This window comes from Hippoglossus stenolepis, chromosome 6 (assembly GCF_022539355.2).
Source record: "Hippoglossus stenolepis isolate QCI-W04-F060 chromosome 6, HSTE1.2, whole genome shotgun sequence".
Classification (NCBI taxonomy): domain Eukaryota; kingdom Metazoa; phylum Chordata; class Actinopteri; order Pleuronectiformes; family Pleuronectidae; genus Hippoglossus; species Hippoglossus stenolepis.
In genome coordinates, this window is record NC_061488.1 from 23,729,100 (window position 1) to 23,756,456 (window position 27,357).

A 27,357-nucleotide genomic window follows, 5' to 3' on the forward strand; every position below is an offset into this window, starting at 1 on the left:
AAGATTTGTACAAACATGTTTAATGTCCAACATAGAGATAATTATACCAATGCCTGGTAGTCTGTAGTACTAAACCTAATACTTGATAAAAGTTTTGATGAATTAAATTTCAGAGTCATTGAGCCGGTTCTTAAATATATAAATGAGATTCATCTCAGTCTCTTGATTAGTAACCTCATTATAATCAATTACCAGTGTCTTAGTTGAACCACTAGTGGGCAGTATAGAGTTGTATGACATCTTCACTCCATGTGTTCTCTTGAAGCTGTATAAAAGTAGGCTTGCTTGTGATACAAATTGCGACGCTGCCAATAAATGTCATCATTAGATATATGATCAAATATATTCCACTTTATTACAGACATCAAGATTATTGTCATATGTCTGATGTCATCATGTCTCAACACAAAACACTATTTAGGATTTAAAAGGTGTATATTTGTGATGCTTTCTGGTCCCTCGCCGCCTCGGTCCTATAGAAAACATGTTTACTCAACAACAGGACATAAACATTCAACCCGCAAAAGTAGTAAAACATGTCCGCGGGAAACCGTCAGATCTGGCAACCCTTGCACCTGAAACCGGAACCACTGACGAGCCCCGCCCACTCTTGCCGTGGTTACCTTGTTTACGGTTTCTATGGTAACACTGCTGCACGTCAGTCTCACAGATAAACCGAGTCACCTAACTTCATATTAACTATTCAACCAAACAGAGAAGACAGTGAATGAAGGTAAGAACGTGACTACTTCATATTCAACGTGTCGTTCGTTCCAACTTGATTCTTGGGAAGAAAGTGAGTCAGTCCTGTTGTCTTGGAAGTTAGCCTAGCATTAGCTTACAACTTCTGTAACTTAGTCTCAACCTTTTTTTCCCTGGTTGTTTTTCAGTGTCTTTTGGCCAAAGATGGCTGCCTCTTCCGGAGTTTTCAAAACCATAAAGACGAGGGACATGCCGCAGTTTCCCGTCCTGCCCCCGATTAAAGGCCCCCAGCAGCGGGGAGGAGAGATGGAGCAGCTCGAAGCATCCAAGGAGGAGATATCCAAGAGGTTATCTGTTTATAAGAAGCTGCTGCGACACAGGAGGAGCAAACAAGAGCAACGCCATACGATGCTGTAAGTCATCTCCTTATGTCTCACCCCACTGATATCTGGACAGGTCACTCATTGTGTTGGCTTGTGGAACACTTTTTATTTTAGGTTCTCCAGAGCAATGGAAACTTACAGAAAGAGCAAAGAGAGGAGAGCAGTGGGCTGCCAGTCACCAGAGCCTCAGTTTCCCTCTTCTGTATGTATCCAGCTACATATGGACATCATTCAAATATGAATTCATATATGTGTAGTGACATAATGAGGTCTGAACATTTGCTTTACAGATGCTTAGTGAGGAGCGGAAGTGTAGGGTGAGTCTTCTTGAAAGTTTTAAATTTGACCTGTCTAGAGACTATTTATGTCAAACCTCTCTCTTTGTTTTATTTTGGCAGATGAACTATGAGTTCCTGAAGCGATGTGTGGAGAGACGCCCATACGCCCCCATCCAGCAGCAGTGGTTGGACTCCATTGTCTCCCGAGTCCCGCACACACTGAAGGAGAGTCCTGAGACAAAGAAGCTGCTGCAGGAGCTCTGCACAGAAGTCAGCGACGACTTCCGCCATGTTATTGTCAAGCACACAGGTAATGCAAGTTGTTTGTGTACAGTGTGTGTGTGGAGGACATGTAGACGACAGCTGAATTATTATGTCATATTCACTCCCTTTAGTGGACTCGGTGCTGAGGAATCCAGATAAAGAGAAGCTGATCTCGGACGAACAGACAGCTACCCAAACACAGTGAGTGTACAGAAAATGATTCATACAGAGTAACCAAATAGTGGTTGATCCATTTTCACATCCTTTCCTAAAATACATTTACAATCTTTTGCAGCGTTCTGGATTTCTCCCGGCCTTGGCATGACAGCTTTATCCGAAGCCGCAGGATGATAAAAAGAAATTTGCACATTCTTCATCCGGTCATGCAAACTGTTCTGGATATTGGCTACACAACATTTTCTACCCTGGTCCTGGCTGATCTTTCAGGATGGAGGTGAGGAAACAACATGAAGGCAGAGAGATTCTGCTCAAATTAGCACATAATTAAGATGTTTCACACTCATTTTTGCTTCTGTGGGTTCAGGGCTTCAGGACCCGTGGACTGTAAGAACCTACAGAACAAAATGGCTGTGGAGTGTAAGAGGACAGAAGATCGTATCATGAATACCTGGTTTCCCCAAGTTATCCACTTACTAACCAGTGAAGAAACTCTGAAAGGAGTTAAAGAGGAGAGACTGGACTGCTTCTATGACTGTGCATCCACACTCATCTCCAATCAGGTAACGCTGATTATGGGCTTGGTTATGACTCGATAAAAATGATTTAAAGTAAGGGGGTTTCATTGTTATCAACAGTACTTGATAACATACTGTGTGATACTGATCTAAATTGTTTTGCAAGCCAACTTCCTCGAATTGAAACTTCAAGGTTTGTGTCTTTACAGCTGCTTATTACCTCCACCACGGAGGTTATGTTTTCACCCCTGTCTGTGTGTTTTCTGAATCAAGGTGGAAGGATGCAGTTTGGGTCTGAGAGGAACCCATTATATTTTGGTGCTGATGCGGATTGGGGCAGATCCAGGATATTTGTTTCACTCTCTTAAATATAGGGCATTTCCATTGTTTTCTCAGAGAATATTTAATGGATCTTGAAAACAAATCATCATTTAGAGAACTGATATCTACAACATTTGGTGCAGCTTGATTGAATTAAAGGGACTGTTGGGCCTTGGTGGTGTGCGCTCTACTGACAGCCATTCTTGTTGTGATTTGATTGCTTGATTAAGAGTTGTAATAACATCACCTAATGCAAATAGTAAAGTACATAGCCTGCTGTATTAAGGTCATATGACCGCCGTTAGTTCTTTGTACAAATTACAGAACAGCGTTATTATTAGATTTATCTGTTTGTATCTTTATTGAAAGTGTGTTTACAGTCATACTCTTTGTATGTATATTTCCTGTATATTTAGAAATGTTTCTCTTGTTTGTTCCCAGTTGAAATCCATGCTTCAGACAAGTGTGGAGATGTTTATCAATCTGTTTGAGCTGAGCAATCCCCACCACTTGCCCCTCTTCCGTTTGGCCTTGACATTTGATGATGAAAAGATGGAAATTTACCCCACCTTACAAGATCTGGAAGCTGCTGTTTTTGAGATTCTTAATGCCATCACAAATACACTGCAGGTGAAGTTGACCACTTTAAATGACCCCTTTATGGCACGTATAGAATTCTATTTTGAGCCAGTATTGATATCTATGAAATCTGTCCACAGAGAGTACAGACGGTCCAGTCATGGTTGACACAAGCCACGTCTTCGTTTGTTGATGCTAAGGTGGCTGATCGCGTCCTTTCTTGGGCTCAGGACACTTTAAAGGCAGCTGTGTGCAGGAATCTGGAGGAACCTAACAATCATTTCCAGAGTTATGGTGATGATCCATGATGCAGTCATATCCTATCATCACACCTCTGTTCTTAAGTCACTTCGTTGCTGACTTCTGCTTTATTTTGCAGTTGACAAGTATGACTGGCTAATCGATGGAACTGCACAGACGCGGGTGGAGATGTTCACGGAAGAGGAACACTCTTTTGATGAGTACGCTAAGGTAACAAAATACTAATTTGAATTCCTGGAGGACATGACACATTTTTACCTCAACCTACCTTGCTGAAAGTTTTCCTGATGACCATCAAATGTTTCACAGTTTTATCCCACAAAGGAAACAGATACAAAGCATGTACTGTACCTATATGTAGGACTTCATCATCCCTCAAGAACTATTAAGCAATATACATTGGGTCTTTTGACAAGTGAAAATGTCTTATCATTATAGGTGTAGAATAGGTGTAGAAAATACAAAAACTCGAAAAAGGGGGGAGGGGGCTCTCTTCTGTAATAGGAAATTCATGGGTTCCATCCTAATCTTTATAAATGGGTTCCAATAGTCATAATCCAGGAAGGGCCTCCATAGCGTTTAGAAAACTTTGAGAGGAGCTTTTGAGTGCATTTAAATTTCTTCCAACTATAGGAATTACATAACATCTTTGACCTAGTGAGAAAAGGACGGAGGAATATGTTGCTTCTGATTGAAGAGGATGAAAAGGTTTGCTAGGAGTAAAGTTAAAGCTAAAACCATGTAGGCTTTGATTGGTAAGAGAGCACAAGAGTCTTTGGATATTAAACCAAAGAGAGGACAAACTGGACCAGGTTCAAATTGGACTCAAAACTTCTCACTAAAAGCTTTAAAATGACTTATCTAAAGAGTGCAGACATTCTGACCCAGCCATAACATGTACTGGCTGGTGCCGCATCGAGTGCTTGATCATCTCTTAAAACTACTCCAAGATCAGAGTCCCATTACATTAATCCCAGTATGATTTGGCCCTATACAAATAAAATGTTATTTAATTGAATTGAATTATGGAATATCAGTCATCTATGGTCTGACTCCAGTTCAAGGGTAAAGTCCTTATGGGATTTTGAACTATGAGTTAATTAATTAAATGTCTTTTGTTCTAATGTCACTCCCTTTTCAAGCTAGTGGAGGACTTCCGTGCTGTGTCAAAGGAGCTCACCAGCCTCCCAACAAAGGTTCACTTCACAATGGTCCATCTGGACTGTGAAGAGCTGAAACAAGGGCTGGCTCACAAAGCCAAAGCCTACGCCGAAATACTTCTGAAGAAAATGATCACCAGCCACCATGAGAAAAATCTACTGTGAGTGACGTCTTGTAACATTCGGAAATATAACGGTCCCTTTTTTTTTTCTTTACATTTACATTTGTCTATATAATGCTTTTTTCTGTCCAAAGGATCTGCTCTGAATTTGAAACCATCAGAGAGAAAGCTCTGAAGGTTCCAGAGAACACAGAGGACATGGCTCAAATGGTTGATTACATACATTTTACTAAGACGAAGAGTATTGCAGAACTGAATGAAAAAATAAAGGTAAATAAATTTACATATATTACAAAACTATTTTACAAAAATACATTGATTTCGGTGATTTTCTACAAACGTAATACAAACCACTTCCACGTTGTGTTTAACAGGAAGCCTACAACAGACTGATCTACCTCTTGGACGTCCACATCGTTGAGCCCGAGGATCTGGAGCTGAATTCAACTGTCTTTCTCTGGCCAGAGAACATTCTCCATGTCTTTGAACTCAGTGATGAGGTATAGCTCCTTTGTCTACCTTTAACAATATATCATGGATGGATGTTTTTTTGTAGGATGACCTGATTCCGCCATTTTCCAGGTATTGCAGATGGCCAAGCAGAGGGGGGAGCAGGAGCTGCTTGCTAAAAGAGAGCGATTGATGGTGCACCTGGAGAAGCTGGGACGCAGAATAGAGGAGTTCCCACATTGCTCTGAGCTGGATATGATGCAGCAGGTACTGTGTCATTAGTGCTCTCAGATAACCTGAAAGGAATAGTTTGATATTTGGGGAAATACATGTATTTGCTTTCTTGCAGAGAGTTTGATGGTAAGACTGATATCACTCTAATATCTGGACAGTAAATATGTTGCTCGATCTTCTCATCTTACTCTCGCCAAAAAGTCAAACTATTACTACTAGTGCAGTGCCGCTCTCAACCTGCCTGTTTGGAAATGTTCTGTTCTCTTGAGCTACTTCACAATTATTCCTTGTCATTGGGGAGTCCTCCTCAAACAGTTCTACAATATACTGTCACTTTTTATTGTTTGTGTGCTGGACGTTGTGTGAAGAGCTTTTTATAAGCAGAGTGAAGTTAAAAAAACTTTGTGTTCAACCTTGTTTATCTGCAGTGATGAATTTATAGTCAATGTTTTTCATTAAATGGAACTGAACTTATTTTATTACTGTTCATATGTGGCATGTATATAAGTTTGAATGATGAACTTAACTGGTATTATTTCCTAACACATCACATTGGCATGTCTTAAACACACTTGCCACGTGTGAACCTGATAAGATGAGCGGTTTGCGAGGTATGCGTTCCACATACAGACAGACAGACGTTTGTGAAATCAGTCGGTAGATTTAATAACAAGGCCTGGAATTACAAGGAGAGCTATATACTATAAAGTGCTTGCTCATTGTGGGAACTGTTGGGTTTCTCTATACTTTTTAAGGTCTTGACCTTCTATCTAAAGTGCCTTGAGATAATGTATATTATGATTTGGCGCTATAAAAATACAATTGAATTGAATTGAATTGAATTAAAATGTAAGTATGTTTAGAAATTCTTGCAATGACACAAGCATTCAGAATTGTTTAAAAGCATCATGAAATTTGTTTTAATGCCTTGAGCATGAATTCAATTTGATTCACACATTTATCCTCTCTCAATACTAATGCATTATCAGGTTTTCTGTCAAAGAGCCACTGATCTTTGGTCGGGGTCTTTGTTATACCAACATTTAAAAATATCTCTTAACTGTTAATCCATTGTTGTAGTTAGGTTCAATTCTGCTACTTTGTTTGGTTTTGTTTTGTCCTTTGGTCAGAACATGTTCAATTATTAATTTATTCAACAACGAAGATTAATGCAGTGAGCAGGTTTCTTATACTGTTAAAACATTTTTTTATAATAATTCCACCATCTTGATTGTGTGGTCATTAATGAATGATTCTGATTCTAATTTAATTTAGTTTAAACTCAATTTATTTTATATATTACGTAGCAGATATAATTTTCTTCTGTCTTTGTGTTTCCTGGGGTTAGTATGTTTCAGATGTCAGAACAGTTCAGAAACTTCTTCAGGAGACTGAGGAGGGAATTGGCTTCATTAACAAAGAAGAGATCTTCTATCAGTGGGAGCCCACATGTTACCAAGAGGTCGATGTCATCAAAGAGACTATTGGACTGTACCAGAAGCTGTTTGGACTTGTACTGAAGTGGCAGCGCACAGAGAACAGGTCCAATTTCAGTTTAATGCACGTCGTGTTTTTGTTTTAAAAAGATATCCTGAAAAACGTTCATCCTCTTTGTGTATAGATGGATGGATGGATCCTTCCAGGACTTGGAGGGGGAGAGCATGGAGGCACAACTGGATGAGTTCTTTAGAGAGATCTTAAAGATGCTGAAGTTTTTCCAACAGAAACAGAACAAGGTCGAGCAAGATACTGAAATGTTTGTTGGAAAGGCTAAGGGACAACCTAGCATAGACGATCCAAGGAAGCAAGAGAACCCCAACATACTTCTGTGCTCCACTGTAATGGAGCAGATCAAAGAGTTCAAGGTATTTAATTAAGGGGCTCATTAATTTCATCAAGTCTTGTAACGAGTGTAGTCCCGATGCCAAAATAATATGTGGAATATGCTTGTGTCAACAGGACCATATCCCTGTAGTCTCCATCTTGTGTAATCCAGGCGTCAAACCCCGCCACTGGGACCAGATGTCACATATAGTTGGCTATGACCTCACTCCTGACTCTGGTACTACACTACGCAAAGTTCTCAAACAAAACCTGGCCCCTTACCTGGAAGAGTTTGAGTCTATCAGTGCTGCTTCAAGTAAAGTGAGAACTTCATTTTCATATCACCTCAATACTGAATCTCTATTTTGATTACTTTACAGTGTACCCACATTGTCTGTGTCTCTACAGGAGTTTTCCTTGGAGAAGGCAATGCAAGCCATGGTGCACATTTGGGACGGTATTTCTTTACAACACCAACCTTACAGGGAGACTGGGGTTTCTATCCTGACTTCCTGGGATGAGATTCAGACAATTCTTGATGACCAGATTGTGAAGACTCAGACTATGAGGGGCTCACCTTTCATCAAACCATTTGAAAAGCAGATCAAGGTTAGCTGAAGCTGATGACAACTAAGTAGACCTCTACTTGGTGGCTGTATTTTAAGCTCACATACTGTACCGTAGTCCTGCAAAGCTTTAACTGTTTGTTGTTTGGTTTCAGCTGTGGGAGGAGCGTCTGCTTCGCATTCAGGAAACGATAGATGAGTGGCTGAAGGTACAGGCCCAGTGGCTTTACCTGGAGCCCATCTTCTCCTCTCAGGACATCATGCAGCAGATTCCGGAGGAGGGACGCCTTTTCCAAACTGTTGACAAAAACTGGAGAGAAGTCATGAGACACTGCATTAAGGATCCCAAGGTACTTGTCAAAACAGTTTTTAGTGATCACCAAGATAAATAACCTGAAAGTTAACTAGTGTTTTTTTAAAACATAGATTCTGCCTGCAACTTCGCTGCCTGGTTTGCTAGAAAAACTGCAAGATTCCAACAATCTCCTGGATAGCATCATGAAAGGACTGAACGCCTACCTGGAGAAGAAACGTCTCTTTTTTCCAAGGTAAATAAATCGATTTTGCAGACTTTCTTATGTTCAAATGTTTATAAATGTCCAAGGTTTTGATACTTGTTGTTAATACCACATCCAGATTCTTCTTTCTGTCTAATGATGAAATGCTGGAAATTTTGTCTGAGACCAAAGACCCACTGCGAGTGCAGCCCCATCTTAAGAAGTGCTTCGAAGGCATTTCTAAACTCGACTTTCTACCCAATCTGGATATTCAGGTAAGACAATGACATATATTGTAATCGGTACATGACATTTTTATTAAATTATACACTGCATATTGCACAGGCCATGTATAGCAGTGAAGGGGAGCGTGTTCAGCTAATCCAACACATTTCAACGTCTGAAGCCAGAGGAGCTGTGGAGAAGTGGTTGGTGCAGGTGGAGGATGTGATGCTTCGCAGTGTCAGAGATGTGGTGGCCCGGTCCAGGGTGGTGAGATTGATTTTCATTAAATCTCACATAATAACACAATACCTTGGATTGTTAACTGTAATACCACCATGTTGTGTATGGATCATTTGCTGCATCTGGACAATCCGGGGTTTGTTTTAAATAAAGGGTTGGTAATCCTGGAAAAGCTAGAAAGAGCAGGCTACTCAACAAACTTTACAACTTTATTTATTGATGGCTACCAAGACGTGAAGAGGATTTCAATTAATAAGATAAAAAGTGTTTCAGAAAGACAACCATAACTTCAATGGACATAAATGAGTCAGTGACAGCTGAGAGCAAAGTGTGGTTGTATGTACAGGCCTATGCTGAGACTGCGAGGAGCCAGTGGGTGAAGGAATGGCCTGGGCAGGTGGTGCTTTGCACCTCCCAGATTTACTGGACGATGGAGGTGCATGAGGCTATCAGAGATGGGGCTGATGTAAGTTTTTGTGAGGGTTTACAATTTACATTGTTTCATTTTTCAAATACCTACAATCACAGCTGACTTAAGGGAAATGATGTGTCATATATTTATGAATATGAGAATATTTTACTGTCAAAATTTGATTTACTGACAAACAAAATCCTAGTAATAGTACTGAAATCAGCAGTAATATTGTAGGGAAATATTGTAATATCTCTACCTTCCTGCCTTGAAATAATGTAATTATTTGGTATTGTTCAAATTAAACTAAATGGAGTTGTTGTGTCTCACTCCTGAATGACTGACCTGAATATTCCCTAGATAAAGGGGAAGCACTAAAATAAAAATATGCTCTTATGCTTATGCTCTATGTAGGGTTTAAAGAACTACTATCAGCAACTGCAGAATCAGCTGAAGGACATTGTGGAGCTGGTGAGAGGGAAACTGCCCAAACAAACACGGATCACTCTGGGAGCATTGGTCACGATCGACGTCCATGCCAGGGATGTGGTGATGGAGCTTATTGAGAAAGGTACCTCATGGAAAAAAATACAGAACTGATGATTGTAACAGAGCTCGGCTTCAGCAATGGAAACAAAATACTTTGTCAAATAATATAAAATTTCCATTTTTAAAAGGTGTATCACATGAAACTGACTTCCAGTGGCTCGCCCAGCTGCGTTATTACTGGAGCAATGATAACGTTCGTGTTCGCATAATCAACTGTGACGTTAAATACGCCTACGAGTACTTGGGGAACTCACCACGTCTGGTCATCACCCCGCTGACTGACAGATGCTACAGAACTCTGGTAAAATATCTGAGAAATAATGTATTTGAATGTGAATACACTTTTGTTTTGTTGGAATACTGCTGAATTCCAAGGCCCTATACCTTTGTCTCAGATTGGAGCTTTCTACCTGAATTTGGGTGGTGCACCCGAGGGCCCTGCTGGAACAGGAAAGACCGAAACCACCAAAGACCTGGCCAAAGCTCTAGCTGTGCAGTGTGTGGTCTTCAACTGTTCTGATGGACTGGATTACATCGCTATGGGAAAAGTAACAGCAGCAGGAAATTTTTCTTTAAAATGTATCATTCTAATGCCATTGTTATAAAAGCAGAAACGTTTTTTAACATGTATTCTGGTGCAATCTCACAGTTTTTCAAAGGACTGGCATCATCTGGTGCGTGGGCATGCTTTGACGAATTCAACCGTATTGAGCTGGAGGTGCTGTCTGTAGTGGCCCAGCAGGTTCTCTGCATCCAGAGAGCCGTGGAGCAGAAGCTGGAGTACTTTGACTTCGAGGGGACTCTGCTCAAACTCAATCCCAACTGCTTCGTGTCCATAACGATGAACCCTGGCTATGCAGGACGCTCAGAACTCCCAGACAATCTCAAGGTCTTATGCCAGCAATAAGCTCTCTTTTGTCAGACATCAAATTATGCACTCTGATGCACTGATGGTGCTGTTAAACAGCTTCAATACACTGCAACATAAAATTAGAAAATATTTGCTTCTGCCCAATATTTTCAGTAATAGATTGTAGTTAATTTCCTGTTTCTTCTATATGCAGGTGTTGTTCAGAACAGTGGCCATGATGGTGCCCAACTACGCACTGATAGCAGAGATTTCACTGTATTCATATGGCTTCCTCAATGCTAAACCACTGTCTGTAAAGATAGTGATGACCTACCGGCTCTGTTCGGAGCAGCTGTCTTCCCAGTTTCATTACGATTACGGCATGAGAGCTGTCAAAGCTGTTCTCGTGGCTGCAGGAAACCTCAAGCTGAAGTTTCCGGAGGAGAATGAGGACATACTGGTATTTGTACTGAGTTAATTTTCTAAAAACACAGTGTCCAAATTGGAAAATTTTCTGATTTGTCAATTGGTTGACTGTTTCTGACCCTTTAACTTTTGTCCACATGTTGTCATGCTCAGCTCCTCAGGTCTATAAAGGATGTCAATGAGCCCAAGTTTCTCTCCCATGATATTCCACTATTCAATGGGATCACCAGTGATTTGTTCCCAGGCATCTCCCTTCCTGAGGCTGACTATAAGGTCAGATTCATTGATGTCATTACTTATTCTTTTGTACAACATTTAAAACTCCTACTCCATGTGTTTTTTTATATCGTGCAGTATATTATAATCAGTTTTTTTTTTCATATCCTCTTCAGCTGTTTCTGGAGGCTGCTGTGGAGTGTTGTAAGAATCACGATGTACAACCAACAGAGGTCTTCTTAAAGAAGATGATTCAGACATATGAGATGATGATAGTCAGGCATGGGTATGGTACATTTCAATTTCTCACATTTTCTAATTTTGATATTGCACTTAGCATGTTTTCAGTTAGGGCAGCACAAAGCTGCAGTGGTTTAGCACTGTTGCCTCACAGTAGGTTCCTGCTTTGGCTTCGGTCTGTGTTGAGTTTGCATGTTTTCCCCATGTTTGTGTGGGTTTTCTCCGTCTTCCTCCCCCACGTCAAAGACATGCAGATTGGGATTATGTTAATTGGCAACTCTGAGAGTGAATGGTTGTTTAATAATAATAATAGCTTGAATTTATATAGCGCCATTTCAAGAGACCCAAGGACGCTTTACATATGTCTGTGGGGACATGATCAGTTTTATATTTTGGCCCTGTGATGGACTAGCAACCATTCCAGGGTGTACCTCTCCTCTCGCCCCATGTCAGCTGGGAATGACTCCGAGTCCTCCTTCGACCCTCAAAAAGGATAAGCGGTATAGGTAATGGATGGATGGATGTTTTCAGTTGAACAGAGTTTTCTCCATCCGGTGTCTGTGCTCAGCCTTAAAGAAAGAGTGAGGAGTTCAGACATCCGGGGAGAGCTCGGAGTAACACCACTGCTCCCTCATGTCGAAAGTGGACAGTGGAGGTGGTCCAGGCATTGAGTTAGGGTGTATCCTGGGCACTTCCCTTTGGAGGTTTACTGGGCATGCCCAACTGGGAGGAGACCCCGGGGTAGAAACAGAAATTGCTGGTGGGCTTAGATATCCCATCTGGCTTGGGAAGGGCCTCAGGATCCCCCAGGAAGTGCTGTAATACTGGGTACCTTCATGACCCGAGCCCGGATAAGTGAGACAAGACAATGAATGGATGGATGGATGTTCACAGTTTCCAGTTATACAGTAGTCTGAGACATGGCTTGAAGGGGAAATATTAAAGACAATATTACATGAAGCTGTTCCTTTTGTAATATTAGGTTCATGCTGGTGGGTGAGCCTTTTGCTGGAAAGACCAAAGTGCTGCACACGCTTGCTGACACTCTGACTCTCATGAATGAGAGAGGGTATGGTGAAGAGGAGAAGGTCATCTTCAGGACATTGAACCCAAAGTCCATCACGATGGGACAGCTCTTTGGACAGTTTGATCTAGTTTCCCATGAGGTATGTGTATGTCTGTGTCGCAGATCCAGTTTTCACAGCAGCTGTCCCTTTCTTCCTCTCAGTTTTCTCACTTTTTGTTTTTCTTCTTTTTTAAGTGGACAGATGGAATCGTGGCCAACACATTTCGTGAATTTGCATCAGCTGAAACACCGGACCGTAAATGGGTGGTGTTTGATGGTCCTATAGACACACTGTGGATTGAGAGTATGAACACTGTGCTGGATGACAATAAAAAGGTTCATACATAAACATTGGAACCTTCTAACCTTTGTGCAATTTGTATTATTATGAACAAGACATTTATTGCTTTACTCTTCCTCCACAGTTGTGCCTGATGAGTGGGGAAATCATCCAGATGTCCAATCAAATGAATCTGATATTTGAAGCAATGGATCTATCACAGGCCTCTGTAAGTCAGATGCTTAAAGTAAAGTATATGATTTTCTTACAAATTTTCTATGTATGTATTATTTTTAATGTCAATGTGAAACAGCTCCTATCATAAACAACATTTGATTTATTCACATAATAATCACTAAAACAAATACAAACAGTATCAGTCTTAAAGATCCAATACTGATTGGTACTCCATAGTACTTATATTGATTAACAGGATCTAATTGGATCTTGTTTTTTTTCTCACTGCAGCCTGCCACAGTCAGTCGATGTGGGATGATCTACCTGGAACCATCTCAGTTGGGCTGGGAGCCTCTAGTCATCTCCTGGATGAACTCTCTTCCTGATCCTCTTCAGAGGCCGGACAACCGCTCGCTGCTGCTGGAACTCTTCCATTGGCTCCTGCCTCCTGCGCTCAGGACGCTGCGTAAAAACTGCAGAGTTAGTGTCCCCAGGCCCCAAAACAATCCAGACACAATCATCTGCAGAACATTTAGTTCACATTTCACAGTTCGCACGTTTAAGTTTATTATTTAAGTTTTATTATTTTAGCAGGATTACGTGAAAACTGCTATGTAATGTTGAAGAGGGGCGGGGTATGACCCAAGGAGGAACCTGTTAATATGGGGATTGAGATCAGGGGGCTGACCTTGACATTTATATTTCACTTTATTTAACATTGTGAGATACTTTCTTTAACTTAGAGAATAATTGATGGATCTTAATAAAAAAACTCAGGCATGTTCAGCAGACTGATATTCCATTCTAGTTTATATGTAAAAATACATATGTTTCGTCATCCCTGATGAGTGTTTTCTTTACAGGAAGTTGTGTCCACTCATGACAGTAACACTGTGGTGTCCTTGTGTCGACTGTTTGAGATGCTGCTCACTGAACCTGTCAAGACGGACCCTGGAGATAAAAATATTTGCGTCTGGATCATGGTAAAAGTGCTCAATCATTTATCATCTGATCACCTTGATTCTTTAAACCCATTGCTTTGGAAGTGCACATTGGTAACGTCCATGCAAATGTTTCCTTGCCCCTAACTGTACAGTATATTTTTGTTTGACACATCCACTTCTCCTCTGTGATCACAGGCTGCTTTTGCCTTCTCCCTGGTGTGGTCAGTGGGCGGCAGCTGTGACGCAGACAGCAGAGAGATTTTCAGTGAGTTCTTCAGGGCGACTGTTTCAGGAAAAACAGAAGAATTCCCAGTCCCTGCCTCTGTGGGAAAATGGGAATGTTCCATGAATGACAAAGGCCAGGTGTATGACTATTTCTATGAGGTATTGTGAGATCTCATCACTCAGATGCATTTCACTTGTGTTTAAATCAGTAAATCAGACTGTGATCTCTGTTACAGTTTAAAGGTAGAGGCCGTTGGGTTCACTGGAATGATGCCATCAAGAATGTCAACCTGGGCGACAAAAACACCAAAGTGCAAGAGATCATTGTTCCCACCATGGACACTGTTCGCTACACTTATCTGTTGGACCTCTGCATCAGCTACGGAGTGTTAGTATTTTTACGGGTCATAGGCAAAAATCAACACAAATCAAAAGTGCTTTATCTATATTTTTTCTTTTTGTTGTCCATTTTATTTTAACCTGAATTTATTTACATGTAATCTAACAACAATCTTTTTGCATTGTTTTATGTCTCTGCTCAGACCTCTCCTGTTTGTTGGTCCTACTGGCACCGGGAAGTCCGTGTACGTGAAGGAGAAACTGATGAACAATCTGGACAAAGATCGCTATTTACCCTTCTTCATCAATTTCTCAGCTCGCACAAGTGCAAACCAAACCCAGGTGAGCATTTTGGAACTTCAGATGAAATCATTTTTTGTTAAAAAAAATTGATTACTAGGAAAATATATAGACAGGTTGACTACTTTATTTATCATTAATATCACATGAAGCAATAATCATGAGAAACAACACAGGTTAATATATATATATATATTTTTAATCCTCACTCTGTTTGTCATCCTCCAGAATATCATCATGTCCAGGTTAGATAAGAGAAGGAAGGGGGTGTTTGGGCCCCCCATGGGCAAGAAGTGCGTCATCTTTGTGGATGACATGAACATGCCTGCACTGGAACAGTTTGGAGCGCAGCCACCTGTGGAGCTTCTTCGACAGTACATAGACCATGGAAACTGGTATGAACCATTGGAGACCAGTGTCATATTAAAGCAAGTGTGAGATATAAAAGTTAAGTTACTGCTCCACAGCACTGTTCATTTATCAGCCAGTTATCCGTTGTGCTCCGTCAGGTATGATCTGAAGGATACCTCCAAGATCACTCTTGTCGACCTCCAGCTCATCTCAGCTATGGGCCCCCCTGGTGGAGGGAGAAATGCAGTGACGCCTCGCTTCCTGCGGCACTTCAACATTTTTAGCATCAATGCCTTCAGTGATGATACTATGGTTCGCATTTTCTCCAATGTGGTGGAGTTCTATCTCAGAAACAATGAATTTCCACCTGAATATTTTACTGTTGGCAACCAAATAGTGACGGCTACAATGGAAGTAAGTGACGCAAAGACACACCTGGATATCACCTCACACGTTCCATGTGTTACAGTCTCTTAGTAACCATCCCGTCTTTTGCACAGTTTGGCTTCCTGATCATTTATATTATTTTTATTTATTAAATAATTTTTTGATTTCCAAAGGTGTATAAGAAAGCCATGGAGAACCTGCTTCCAACTCCAGCCAAGTCTCACTACACATTCAACCTGCGGGACTTCTCACGCGTAATCCAAGGCTGCCTGTTGCTCAAGAAGGAGTCTCTGGAGAACAAACGCACTATGATTCGCTTGTTTGTCCATGAGGTCTTCCGTGTCTACTACGACCGTTTGGTGGATGACAAAGATCGCGCGTGGCTCTACCAGCTCATGAACAGCGTCCTCAAAGATCACTTCAAAGAGTCTTTTGATCAGGTCTTTGATCACCTGAAACAAGGGAGTAAAGTAAGTTGATATTGAGTTATATTTTCTGTTGTGTCATATGCTTCACTATGATTCTGTTTCACTTTATGTTAGTAAATGAAGGAAAGAAGAGAGCTGCGTTTCTCCTCTCTGGCTGGTTCACTGGTTGCACAAAATACATTCTTGATAAATGAAAATAAAAACAAATTCTGAATGCTTTCATTTGTCTCAGCTGGTTGAGGAGGACATGCACAATCTTCTGTTCGGCGACTACATGAACCTCGACCTGGAGGATGATAAGCGGCTGTACGCTGAGGTGCCCTCAATGGAAAGCTTTTCTCAGGTGGTGGAGTCGTGTCTCGACGAATACAATCAGATGCACAAGAATCACATGAACCTGGTCATCTTCCGGTAAACAGCTTAAATACTTCAGACTCTATTGAATCACCTGCTCCCGTCTTCAGCTGTTCATCAAACTAAGCATGAAGTAAATCAAGCATTAAAACTTTGTCATTCAGAGCTTACACAAGACAAGTTCACAGTATAACGAAATTATGTTGCATCCAGCTCACAAATGTAATTAAAAAATTTTCGGAAGTATGTATATATGAACAGTATCTTAAGGGCAAAAAATTATAATAATAAAAAAAAAAAATAGATAAATGTCGCACAAACAGATTAGGATATTGCACGCAGATGAGTGAAATAACACGCACTGAATAAAAATATAAATAAGATGTAAAGATGAGAATGTTTTGCACAATTGGATCATAGATTCATCTAAAAGACATAGTGTATTGTAATTTATTTATGTTCATGTTTAGGTTCTCTGTATGGAAATTGTAACGTGTATAAAATGTCTGTGTTATGCAGCTACGTCCTGGAGCATCTGTCCCGTATCAGCCGTGTGTTGAAGCAGTCTGGAGGAAATGCCCTGCTTGTGGGAGTGGGAGGCAGCGGACGCCAGTCCATCACACGTCTGGCTACGTCCATGGCCCACATGACGCTGTTCCAGCCTGAGATCTCGAAGAACTATGGCATGACTGACTGGAGAGATGACCTCAAGGTTTTATGAAAGACTTGTGTGTCCTGTTATTCTTATAACACTTCACTATTTGACCTCTGCTTGTTTAAACTGAAGTTTTAACAGAAATTTTAATTTTATCATACAGATGCTCCTGAAAAATGCTGGGGTGAAAGGTCAGAAGACGGTGTTCTTACTAACTGATGCTCAAATAAAAAACGAGGCTTTTCTAGAAGATGTGGACAGTGTCCTGAACACAGGAGAGGTGCCCAATCTGTTCGCCGTAGATGAGAAGCAAGAGATTATGGAGGTAGGTCGTTATAGGACCTTATAGAGTAGTTCATACGTGATCCTATTTATTTATGTTTATGATAACTTCTATCTCTCTTTCTTCAGGCGGTACGTCCCTTTGCCCAGGGTGGAAATAAGAATTTGGAGTTAAGCCCTCTGACTCTATTTGCGTTCTTTGTGGCACGCTGTAAAGAGAACCTGCATATTGTCGTGGCCTTCAGTCCCATTGGAGATGCCTTTCGAAATCGCCTCCGCCAGTTTCCATCTCTTATCAACTGCTGTACCATTGACTGGTTCCAGGTATTACATAAACATGAGGAAAAAATGAAATATAGGTTAATCGTAGACACTATTCCTAACACTAGGAGCAGTCTGTCTTTGCATTCCCTCTTCTTTGTTCCTATCCTCACTTTCCTTTTCCTCTCTCTGCCCTGACAGCCATGGCCAGAGGAGGCTCTGGAGCGAGTGGCCAACTCCTTCCTGGAGTCACTGGAGATGAGTGAAAACGAGAGGCAGGAGGTCATACCCATCTGCAAAACATTCCATACCTCTGCCAAACAGCTCTCACAGAGGTACAGTGTTGGGTTCTTTATAACTTGTATATTTAAATGTATAGACCATTTATCTTTTCCTGTTTTCACCGCAGATTCCTCTCTGAGCTTGGTCGTCATAATTATGTGACACCCACATCCTATCTGGAGCTGATTGCAGCTTTCCGTCTGCTGCTCACTCAGAAAAGAGACACTGTCATGAAGGCAAAACAGAGGTATACCAATGGTCTGGATAAACTAGCCTTCGCTGAATCTCAGGTACTTTCAGCACCATTTTTACACGAGTTGTTTTGTTAATTGTCTTTTTTTAATGAACAATGTTTAGCACACCTCAGTCATCATTTATTCTGTAGGTGGGTGAGATGAAGAAGGAGCTGGTGGATCTACAGCCCAAGCTAGAGCAGGCAAAGATAGACAACACCAAAATGATGGAGGTGAATAGATCACATATTTATTCAGCCCCAACATTGACTGAAATATTTATAATACATATTGTATATTGTTAAACTTGCTGATTTCAGGTGATTGAAGTGGAGTCTGTGGAGGTGGAAGCCAAAAGTAAAGTTGTGCGAGTTGATGAGGAGGCAGCAACTATAAAAGCCAATGAGGCTCAAGCTCTGAAGAACGAGTGTGAGAGCGACTTGGCGGAGGCTATTCCTGCCCTGGAAGCTGCTCTCTCTGCCCTGAACACTTTGAAGGCAAGCACCATTCAACCACACAGCTTCTAAGTACCAGGTTGAGTTTTCACTCAGACCAATACAAGTTAGACAGTTGAGTAAGTTGAGCTGTTTTTTCTGTTATTTCAGCCCTCTGATGTCACAATCGTGAAGTCGATGAAAAATCCACCTTCAGGGGTGAAGCTGGTGATGGCAGCTGTGTGTGTGATGAAGGACATAAAGCCAGATAAGATACCTGACCCGGCTGGGGCTGGAAAAAAGGTTGGATAAAGGATAAGAGAAAACATACATCTTATTTCAACATTCCAACTTGTGCTAATATATATATTTTTTTATTGTCTAGGTTTTTGACTACTGGGGTCCGAGCAAGAAGCTTCTGGGGGATATGAACTTCTTGCGAGATCTTAAAGAATATGACAAAGAAAATATTCCTGTGAGTGTCAGGAAAACTACTCTCCTATTATGGGAAACACTTGGATTTTGTCTAAATCTACTCCTGCATCTCTTCATTGCAGGTCCCTGTGATGCAAAAAATCCGTAGTGAGTACATGACAAATCCTGACTTTGACCCAAGTATAGTGGCAAAGGCCTCCTCCGCAGCAGAGGGCCTGTGCAAGTGGATAAAAGCAATGGAAGTGTATGACCGTGTGGCAAAGGTGCAGTGTTCCTGGATTTGAATAGACTTTTTTTTCTCATAATCTGTGTAAACATATACATAAACACTGTTAACCGCTCTCTGTCCATTCAGGTTGTGGCTCCTAAGAAGGCCAATCTGGCGGAGGCTCAGGAGTCGCTGGCTGCTACCATGACCCTGTTGGACCAAAAGAGAGGCGAGCTGAAGGAGGTCGAGGACCGTTTAGCTGCTCTACAGAAAACCTTTGAGGAGAAGACGGAGGAGAAAGCTCAGCTGGAGTTCCAAGTGGATTTGTGTGCCAGGAAGCTGGAGAGGGCTGAGAAACTCATAGGTGGTCTGGGTGGAGAGAAGACCAGGTGATGGCCATGCACGGAAATACTATGATTCAATATTTTTTGCAGTTAAAATAATCACAAGATTCCAGTGACTGACATCTGTGTGCAGATGGTCTAAGGCAGCAGATGAGCTGCAGAACACATACGACAACCTGACTGGAGATGTCCTCATCTCTGCTGGGGTCATCGCCTACCTCGGGGCTTTTACTGCCGGCTTCAGAAATGAGTGCACCAAATTATGGACCAAACTCTGCCAGGTTACACTCCTTTAATTTTTTATTTTTAATTACTCTGAAGTCAGACACATTTATTTGTTTATTATCTCTTTTCCACTTGTTTCAAATTCTCTAGTCTAAGACCATTCCATCTTCAGATGACTTCTCTCTCAGTAAAACCCTGGGAGATCCCATTAAGATCAGGGCTTGGAACATTGCAGGCCTTCCCAGTGACTCTTTCTCTATCGACAACGGTGTCATTGTCAGTAATTCACGCAGATGGTGAGTCTTTGTTGCTGAAAAGGTTTTGTCTATAAAATCTACTGAAACATTTGTCACATTTTTTGGCTTATACAACTCAACCCAGGATCATTGTTTGTGTCGTTGTAGGCCCTTGATGATCGACCCTCAGGGCCAGGCCAACAAGTGGGTGAAGAATTCAGAGAAAGACAACAACCTGAGTGTGATCAAGCTGACTGATGCAGACTACATGAGAACTTTGGAGAACTGTATTCAGTTTGGAACTCCCTTACTGCTGGAAAATGTAGGAGAGGAGCTGGACCCTTCGCTGGAACCACTGCTGCTCAAACAGACCTTCAAACAAGGTGCTGGGAATGTTACATAGCAGCTAAAAGCTCGTCTGAGATTATAAACAGACAAAAACTGTAAGTTGTGTGAATTTTTGTTTCACCTAGGTGGTGTGGATTGCATCAAGTTGGGGGAGAGTGTGATTGAATACTCGTGCGATTTCCGTTTCTACATCACCACTAAGCTGAGGAACCCTCACTACCTACCAGAACTGGCCACCAAGGTTTCCCTGCTGAATTTCATGATCACCCCAGAGGGTTTGGAGGACCAGCTGCTGGGCATCGTGGTTGCCAAGGAGAGGTAATGCTCATATAATGCTCACTTTGATGTTTCACTGAAATACCACTTTTCACCTCAGTGGAGAATCGCCACTGATTTTTTAATGTTCTACAGGCCTGAGCTGGAGGAGGAGAGAAATGCACTAATACTGCAGTCAGCTGCAAATAAGAGACAACTAAAGGAAATCGAAGACAAGATCCTGGAGACGCTGCAGTCATCAGAGGGAAACATCCTGGAGGATGAGAGCGCCATTCAGATTCTGGACTCCGCTAAGATCATGTCCAATGAGATTACTAAAAAACAGCAGGTGTGGACCAGAGGCAAAACAAAACATCTGGAATGTGTGAATTTGTCTAACATTCTTCTGTTTACATGTTTCTCAGATTGCAGAAAAGACGGAGATTGAGATAGCAGAGTCCAGAGAGGGTTACAGAACCATTGCCAAGCATTCCTCCGTCCTGTTCTTCAGCATTGCTGATCTGACCAATATTGACCCCATGTACCAGTACTCTCTGAGCTGGTTTGTCAACCTCTACATCAACTCTATAAAAGACAGGTGAGAGATGAGCATGTGTTCTGCAGTGTCCTAAAAGACGTCAAGCATTGATATAAATTCTGCTGAGACTTTATGACGATACCAGCTGATTAATTCACTTCAATTTTAGTTTTATAGCCACAAATCACATCATATATTATCTCAAGGCAGTTAACCTAATAAAATCAAGACCTTACAATATCAAATAGGAAACACTTTACTGCGACCTGGTCAGAATACTCCACATGTCTTAATTTGATTATTTCTTACTCTGAGTATGAACTTATTCAGGTTAAAGTAATCGGAAAATGCAGTGAACACATCAGTGTCTTATTCAGACCATTCAACATTATTTATAATGAATGACAGTGTCAAAGTGTTCAAGTACAGTAGCTGCAAGGTTCAAATGCAAACTATCAAGTGTAACTGGTGCTGGAGATGTGCCCTGTACACAGAAAATATCTATTTTTTACTTTAACATCACAAGTAGCAATTGTAGACATCTCAAAATAGAATGTGTTTAATTGTAGTGTAAGCATATTTGACTAAAGTGGAACTATAGAGCAGCAAGTGAACACTGATCCCTTCACTTATTCACCAAAGATTAAGCTTCATTTCAGATTTCTGTGCCAAAGATAAACTATACACTGACATCTATAGGAAACTTTTAGCTTATTGCTTATTTACCTTAACTTTTTACTGGTCTGTGCTCATCTCAAACTTTCTGTGAATTGCTTTTATTCATCAGTAACAAGTCGAAGATGCTGGAGAGGAGGCTTCGATTCCTGACCGATCACTTCACCTATAATCTGTTCTGCAACGTCTGTCGTTCTCTGTTTGAGAAGGACAAACTGCTCTTCTCCTTCCTCCTCTGCTGCAATCTCCTCCTGTAAGTGTTAAAGACACTGTGGGACACTGGTTGAATTGTTTTGCTGAGTAGGATTTGATTCCAACTTTTCATCAGGTTCTCAAATGATAATATGTGGCATCTGATATTGATATTTACACTCAGAGCAAAGGAGGAGATTGAGTACTGTGACTTCGTGTTCTTCCTGACTGGTGGAGTGGGCCTGCAGAAGACCATCGCTAACCCTGACCCCCGCTGGCTACAGGATAAGAGCTGGGATGAGATATGTCGAGCCAGTGAACTGCCTGGCTTACAAGGAATTAAGTAAAAAGCATCAAGATTTTCTTTATCATAAGTTAGGTGTATCCTGTAGTCATTATGAATTTCATTTGACTACTGGAGGGAATCTGGGTTTATTACGCCTGTACATCGGTGACCTCCAGTGGCCAGAGGCATTATGTTTTCTGTTTTACAATCTGTCCAATTTTTGTGAACATGATTTCTCAAGAACACCTTTAGAGAATTTGTTTAAATTTGGTACAAACGATCAGTTGGACTAGAATGTTGTGGTGTAAGGTCAAAGGCCAAGGTTTCTGTGACCTCACAGAGCATATTTTGTGAACACGACATATCATGAACACCTTGAGGGAATTTCTTCATATTTTGACCAGTTGTCACTCGGACTGAAAGATTAATTGATTAGATTTCAGTGGTCAACGGTCACAGTGACCTCATATGAGTCTGGATAAAATGTATGTAGACTGAAACTGCACTGGTTGGCAGAGATATACGATTGCAGTGCAGTATTTTAGTTTCAGGTGCACGACCTTGTAAGAGCTGTTCGCGGATAACAGATGTAAATAAGCTTGTACAGCTAACTCTGTCTTAGTGACAGTATTTTGTCTGTTTATTAATTAGCACTGTCGCTATCAAATAAATAAACAAACAATTCATGTATTCCACAGAGAGGCTTTCATCAGGACTCCGGGAGACTTCAAGCCCATCTATGACAGCAAAGAGCCCTGCAACACTCCCCTTCCTGCACCCTGGTGTGATCGACTCAACGACCTGCAGAAAATGATCATTGTTCGCTGTCTCCGGCCTGATAAGATAGTTCCAGCTGTCACTAAGTATGTGACTGGCAAACTGGGGAAGAAATTTGTCCAAGCCCCTCCCTTTGACCTGAGTAAGAGCTACCTGGACTCCAACTCCACCCTCCCTCTGGTGTTTGTGCTGTCTCCAGGAGCTGATCCCATGGCCAGTAAGTCACACTCTGACCGATGATTGGCTGTCAACACTTCAGATAATACTACCCTTTTAAAAAAATCCCTCCACAGGCCTACTGAAGTTTGCCAGTGACAAGAGCATGAGTGGTGCCAAGTTCCAGTCCATCTCTCTCGGTCAAGGCCAGGGTCCCATCGCTGCTAAAATGATATCTACAGCCATGCAGGATGGGACATGGGTGTGTTTGCAGAATTGTCATCTGGCTGTTTCCTGGATGTCCACCTTGGAGAAAATCTGTGAGGACTTCAGTCCAGCAACATGCCATCCTGACTTCCGCCTTTGGCTCACAAGCTACCCTTCACCAAAGGTAAGGCACAGTGAGCATGTGCATGCGTTAAGAACTTTAAAAGCAATACAGAGATTTCATCTAGATGAAGTCCCAGATAAATAACTTCCCTTCTCATGTCAGTTTCCAGTGACCATCCTGCAGAGCGGGGTGAAAATGACAAATGAGCCTCCCTCGGGACTGAGACTCAACCTGCTTCAGTCTTACTTGTCAGATCCTATTTCTGACCCCAACTTCTTCAATTACTGCCCCAATAAGGAGCCGGTGAGCAACGGAACAGGCTCATTTTCATTTTGTATATAACAGGAATTTACATTTCCTCATTTAATAAGTGCATCACACAATGGATGTTTTCTGACCCTTGTATTTCTCCACTAGATTTGGGAAAAGCTCCTGTATGGACTGTGCTTCTTCCATGCACTTGTTCAGGAAAGAAAGAAGTTTGGTCCACTGGGCTGGAATATTCCCTATGGCTTCAACGAGTCTGACCTGCGTATAAGCATCAGACAGCTACAGGTATTCATTCAAAGATTGACTGGCTGCAGTTACTACCATTACAACTATCGGAAATTTAATCTATTTTCCTCTTCAGCTGTTTGTGAACCAATACAATGAAGTGCCCTTCGAGGCCATAACGTATCTGACCGGGGAGTGTAACTATGGAGGCCGTGTGACAGATGACTGGGACAGACGTCTCCTGATGACCATCTTGACGGACTTCTACAACAAGGATGTCATTGAGAAACCTTGCTACCCTTTCTCCCCTAGTGGTGAATACCATGCCCCACCTAAATCTATCTATGAGGACTACATTGAATTTATCAAGGTATAAACACTTTACATATATGCATTTAAATATTGTGCCACTCTTATATGTACACTGTTTATCCAACTGAGTAACAAAACCTTTGCTGTGTTGTAGGAGCTTCCATTCAGCCAGCACCCAGAGGTTTTTGGGATGCATGAAAACGTAGACATTTCCAAAGATCTCCAGCAGACCAAGGTGCTGTTTGATTCACTCCTACTCACACAGGGCGGTGGCGCTAAAGGAGGAGTTAGCTCCGGGAGTGACAACACACTCTACGACATAGCCAATGGCATCCTTACCAAGGTATCAACAAGTAAAATGTCAGCAGCTTTTAGAAATCGTCAGCCATGCCAGTGGTCGTACTCATGGAAACCTGGTTATGTTTGTTCCCCACATAGCTTCCAAGTAATTTTGACATAGAAGCAGCTCTGTCAAAGTTCCCAGTGCTCTACGAGGAGAGTATGAACACCGTCCTCGTCCAGGAGATGGAGCGCTACAACACGTACGGACAAAGAGCTCAGTGTCACAACTTACAGAAATACAGAACATCACCATTTGTTTTATATGACTCCATTTGTTTCCCCCCTCTGTCAGGCTGTGCATTACGATCCGTGAGAGTCTACAGAACCTGCTGAAGGCCATTAAGGGTCTGGTGGTGATGGATGCAGATCTGGAGGCTGTTGCCAGCAGTCTGATGGTGGGCAAGGTCCCAGAGAAATGGGCCAAGCGCTCCTACCCGAGCCTCAAACCCCTGGGCAGCTACATTTCTGACTTTCTCTCAAGATTGAAGTTTTTGCAGGTGAAACTATTTCAGCAAAGATACTAAGATATTTGCCCGGAGATAGGAAAATGCATTACATGTTTTTATGCTCTTTATTCAAGAGTGTGGTCTTGCATTTTGATGCAGGAATTATTGATGTCATGTTCAGATATTGTACTTTTAATATTTCACTCAAAACCATGTACGCACTCTCAAATAGCCCCTGCTTGTGCTTACACTTGCTCTGCTTGCACTCAGATTCCCTTTGCTTCAGCTCTTCTCTTTGCACTCATGCCTCGAATGTTTGAAATGTCTGCTCTCGGATTTCTCCTCATCACTCCAATACCAGTTGCATTGCTGAAAATGACATTTTACCGCCATCGTTGTGGGTGTGTTATCTGAGTGTGTAAATAAAGCTGTGGAGGGCTGCAGTGCATAAGAGGGAACAAAACCATAAAAGTATATTTATCAATGTAATTAAATTGGACCTTTACACCAGTATCTTTTCCTCTGTGTCTGTAGGGATGGTGCGACACCTGTAAACCCAACGTGTTCTGGCTGTCTGGCTTCTTCTTCACCCAGGCCTTTCTAACTGGGGCGATGCAGAACTACGCCAGGAAATACCACGTCCCCATCGACCTGCTCAGTTTTGATTTTGAGGTCAAATGGACACACTTATAATAAAGCTTTTGTCCCCAACTCAAACAGCTTCACATCGTCTTGACGTGTACACTGATATGTGGTTATGATCTTACAGGTTCTTCCTATCAATGAGTCGGACACATCACCTGAGGACGGTGTTTACATTTTTGGATTGTTTCTGGATGGAGCTCGATGGGACAAAGAGCGGTAGATGTCCATATATTTTATAATAATAGTTACTGTATATGATTGTAATTGAGAAATAAGAGGAGACTTGACAAATGTTGATGATTGTTTGTCTCTATCATCAGAGGACTTCTGGCTGAGCAGCTCCCCAAAGTCCTGTTTGACATGATGCCCATCATCTGGATAAAACCCAGTATGTATTAACTTACAGATAAAATGCACGCCATTGATGTTTTCATGTGTCTGTTTCAACTCTCATTTTGTAAACGTAATGCTGTTTCCCTCTCACTAATTATTATGTTGTGTTACTTTCTTCCTTCTCTCCCACGCAGCTCAGAAGAGGAGCAGTGATCAGCCTCAGGATCTGTACGTTTGCCCTCTTTATAAGACCAGTGAGAGAAAGGGCACCCTCTCCACCACAGGCCACTCCACCAACTTTGTCATTTCCATGACGTTAACCACCAGCACACCCCCTCAACACTGGATCAAGCGTGGTGTGGCCATGCTCTGCCAGCTCGATGACTGAAACAAAACAACACCCTGGACTGCTTTGTTTCTTAAAGAGGCATTTCTTCTCTCATCCAAGTTCTAACTGACTAGTAGGGGTTAGCACCTGTCCTGTGGGGGGGTTGAGTCAAACAGGCAGGTTGTTGGGTTTGCATGAGCCCCTATTCAGACCTGGTGTTAACATCAGTCCTTGATCACAAGTGGACAGCTCTTAATACATCTGGGAAACATGTGTCCACATTCTTTTCACTTTGTGAACACAAATGTGTCCTGGGCCACATGTGAAGGACCAACTACTCCGCTGACACTACAGTTTCACAAGGTTACCATGTGTGGATTTGCTTGTGGCAACAATATGTTTTGCCACTGCTGTGCATTAGTGATGGATGATAGAGAATGTGCTGCACATAGATGCACTGTATGAAAATGTGTGAATGGATAAATGGCTAAACTGTTCTGTAAAGTGATCATCAAGACTAGAAAAGCTCTATATAAATACAGACCATTTACCTCTATGTATATATCTCTTGCTCACACCGACATACACACACACACACACAGACTGACACACAACATTGTCATCAAACACATCTATAAACTCAGCCTGGGTAAAAATTAAATCATTTTGTTGTTGCAAACACAAATGACGTACGTGTTTATTAGGATATAGAGCAGGGAAGTGAGCTCTGATCACAAGTGGTCACAGGAGACACCCAGGATGCATTTGAACTCAGAGCTGCCCAATTGTGATCAGATCTCTCCAGACAGATGTTAATACCAGGTCGGAACAGGGGCTTGACTCAGTGGACTCACTACCTGGGTGCTCAACGTGCTGCATGTTTAACATAACGACCCTCAGGACTGGTAAACACCCACAGATTAAAACATCCCATTGGTCAGTTAGAACTGAAGAAGCC

At 41.7% G+C, this 27,357-nt stretch overlaps 1 protein-coding gene across 1 annotated transcript; it reads left to right on the forward strand.

The window, feature by feature from the left end:
- Positions 1-626: 626 nt before the first annotated feature.
- dnah12 (dynein, axonemal, heavy chain 12) lies at positions 627-27,357 on the forward strand. Its single transcript, XM_035158055.2, has 74 exons — positions 627-733; positions 891-1,115; positions 1,200-1,287; positions 1,376-1,402; positions 1,484-1,673; positions 1,759-1,828; positions 1,923-2,081; positions 2,172-2,367; positions 3,085-3,273; positions 3,363-3,516; positions 3,602-3,693; positions 4,626-4,804; positions 4,900-5,035; positions 5,140-5,265; positions 5,348-5,482; positions 6,798-6,991; positions 7,071-7,314; positions 7,409-7,594; positions 7,682-7,882; positions 7,995-8,189; positions 8,266-8,387; positions 8,476-8,611; positions 8,682-8,828; positions 9,148-9,267; positions 9,628-9,784; positions 9,891-10,063; positions 10,158-10,310; positions 10,412-10,651; positions 10,827-11,072; positions 11,192-11,311; positions 11,431-11,540; positions 12,477-12,660; positions 12,756-12,896; positions 12,986-13,069; positions 13,309-13,497; positions 13,881-14,000; positions 14,157-14,345; positions 14,423-14,574; positions 14,729-14,867; positions 15,054-15,220; positions 15,335-15,590; positions 15,737-16,033; positions 16,224-16,402; positions 16,865-17,057; positions 17,164-17,325; positions 17,412-17,606; positions 17,745-17,878; positions 17,953-18,115; positions 18,211-18,291; positions 18,379-18,555; positions 18,664-18,795; positions 18,878-18,967; positions 19,050-19,190; positions 19,283-19,524; positions 19,613-19,760; positions 19,855-20,000; positions 20,109-20,323; positions 20,414-20,606; positions 20,700-20,892; positions 20,969-21,141; positions 21,869-22,009; positions 22,133-22,291; positions 22,933-23,228; positions 23,305-23,558; positions 23,661-23,801; positions 23,916-24,053; positions 24,130-24,363; positions 24,460-24,648; positions 24,744-24,847; positions 24,940-25,144; positions 25,628-25,765; positions 25,863-25,954; positions 26,059-26,126; positions 26,266-27,357. The coding sequence occupies exons 2-74, from the start codon at positions 907-909 to the stop codon at positions 26,457-26,459; spliced, it is 11,922 nt and encodes a 3,973-aa protein (XP_035013946.2). The 5' UTR covers positions 627-733; positions 891-906; the 3' UTR covers positions 26,460-27,357.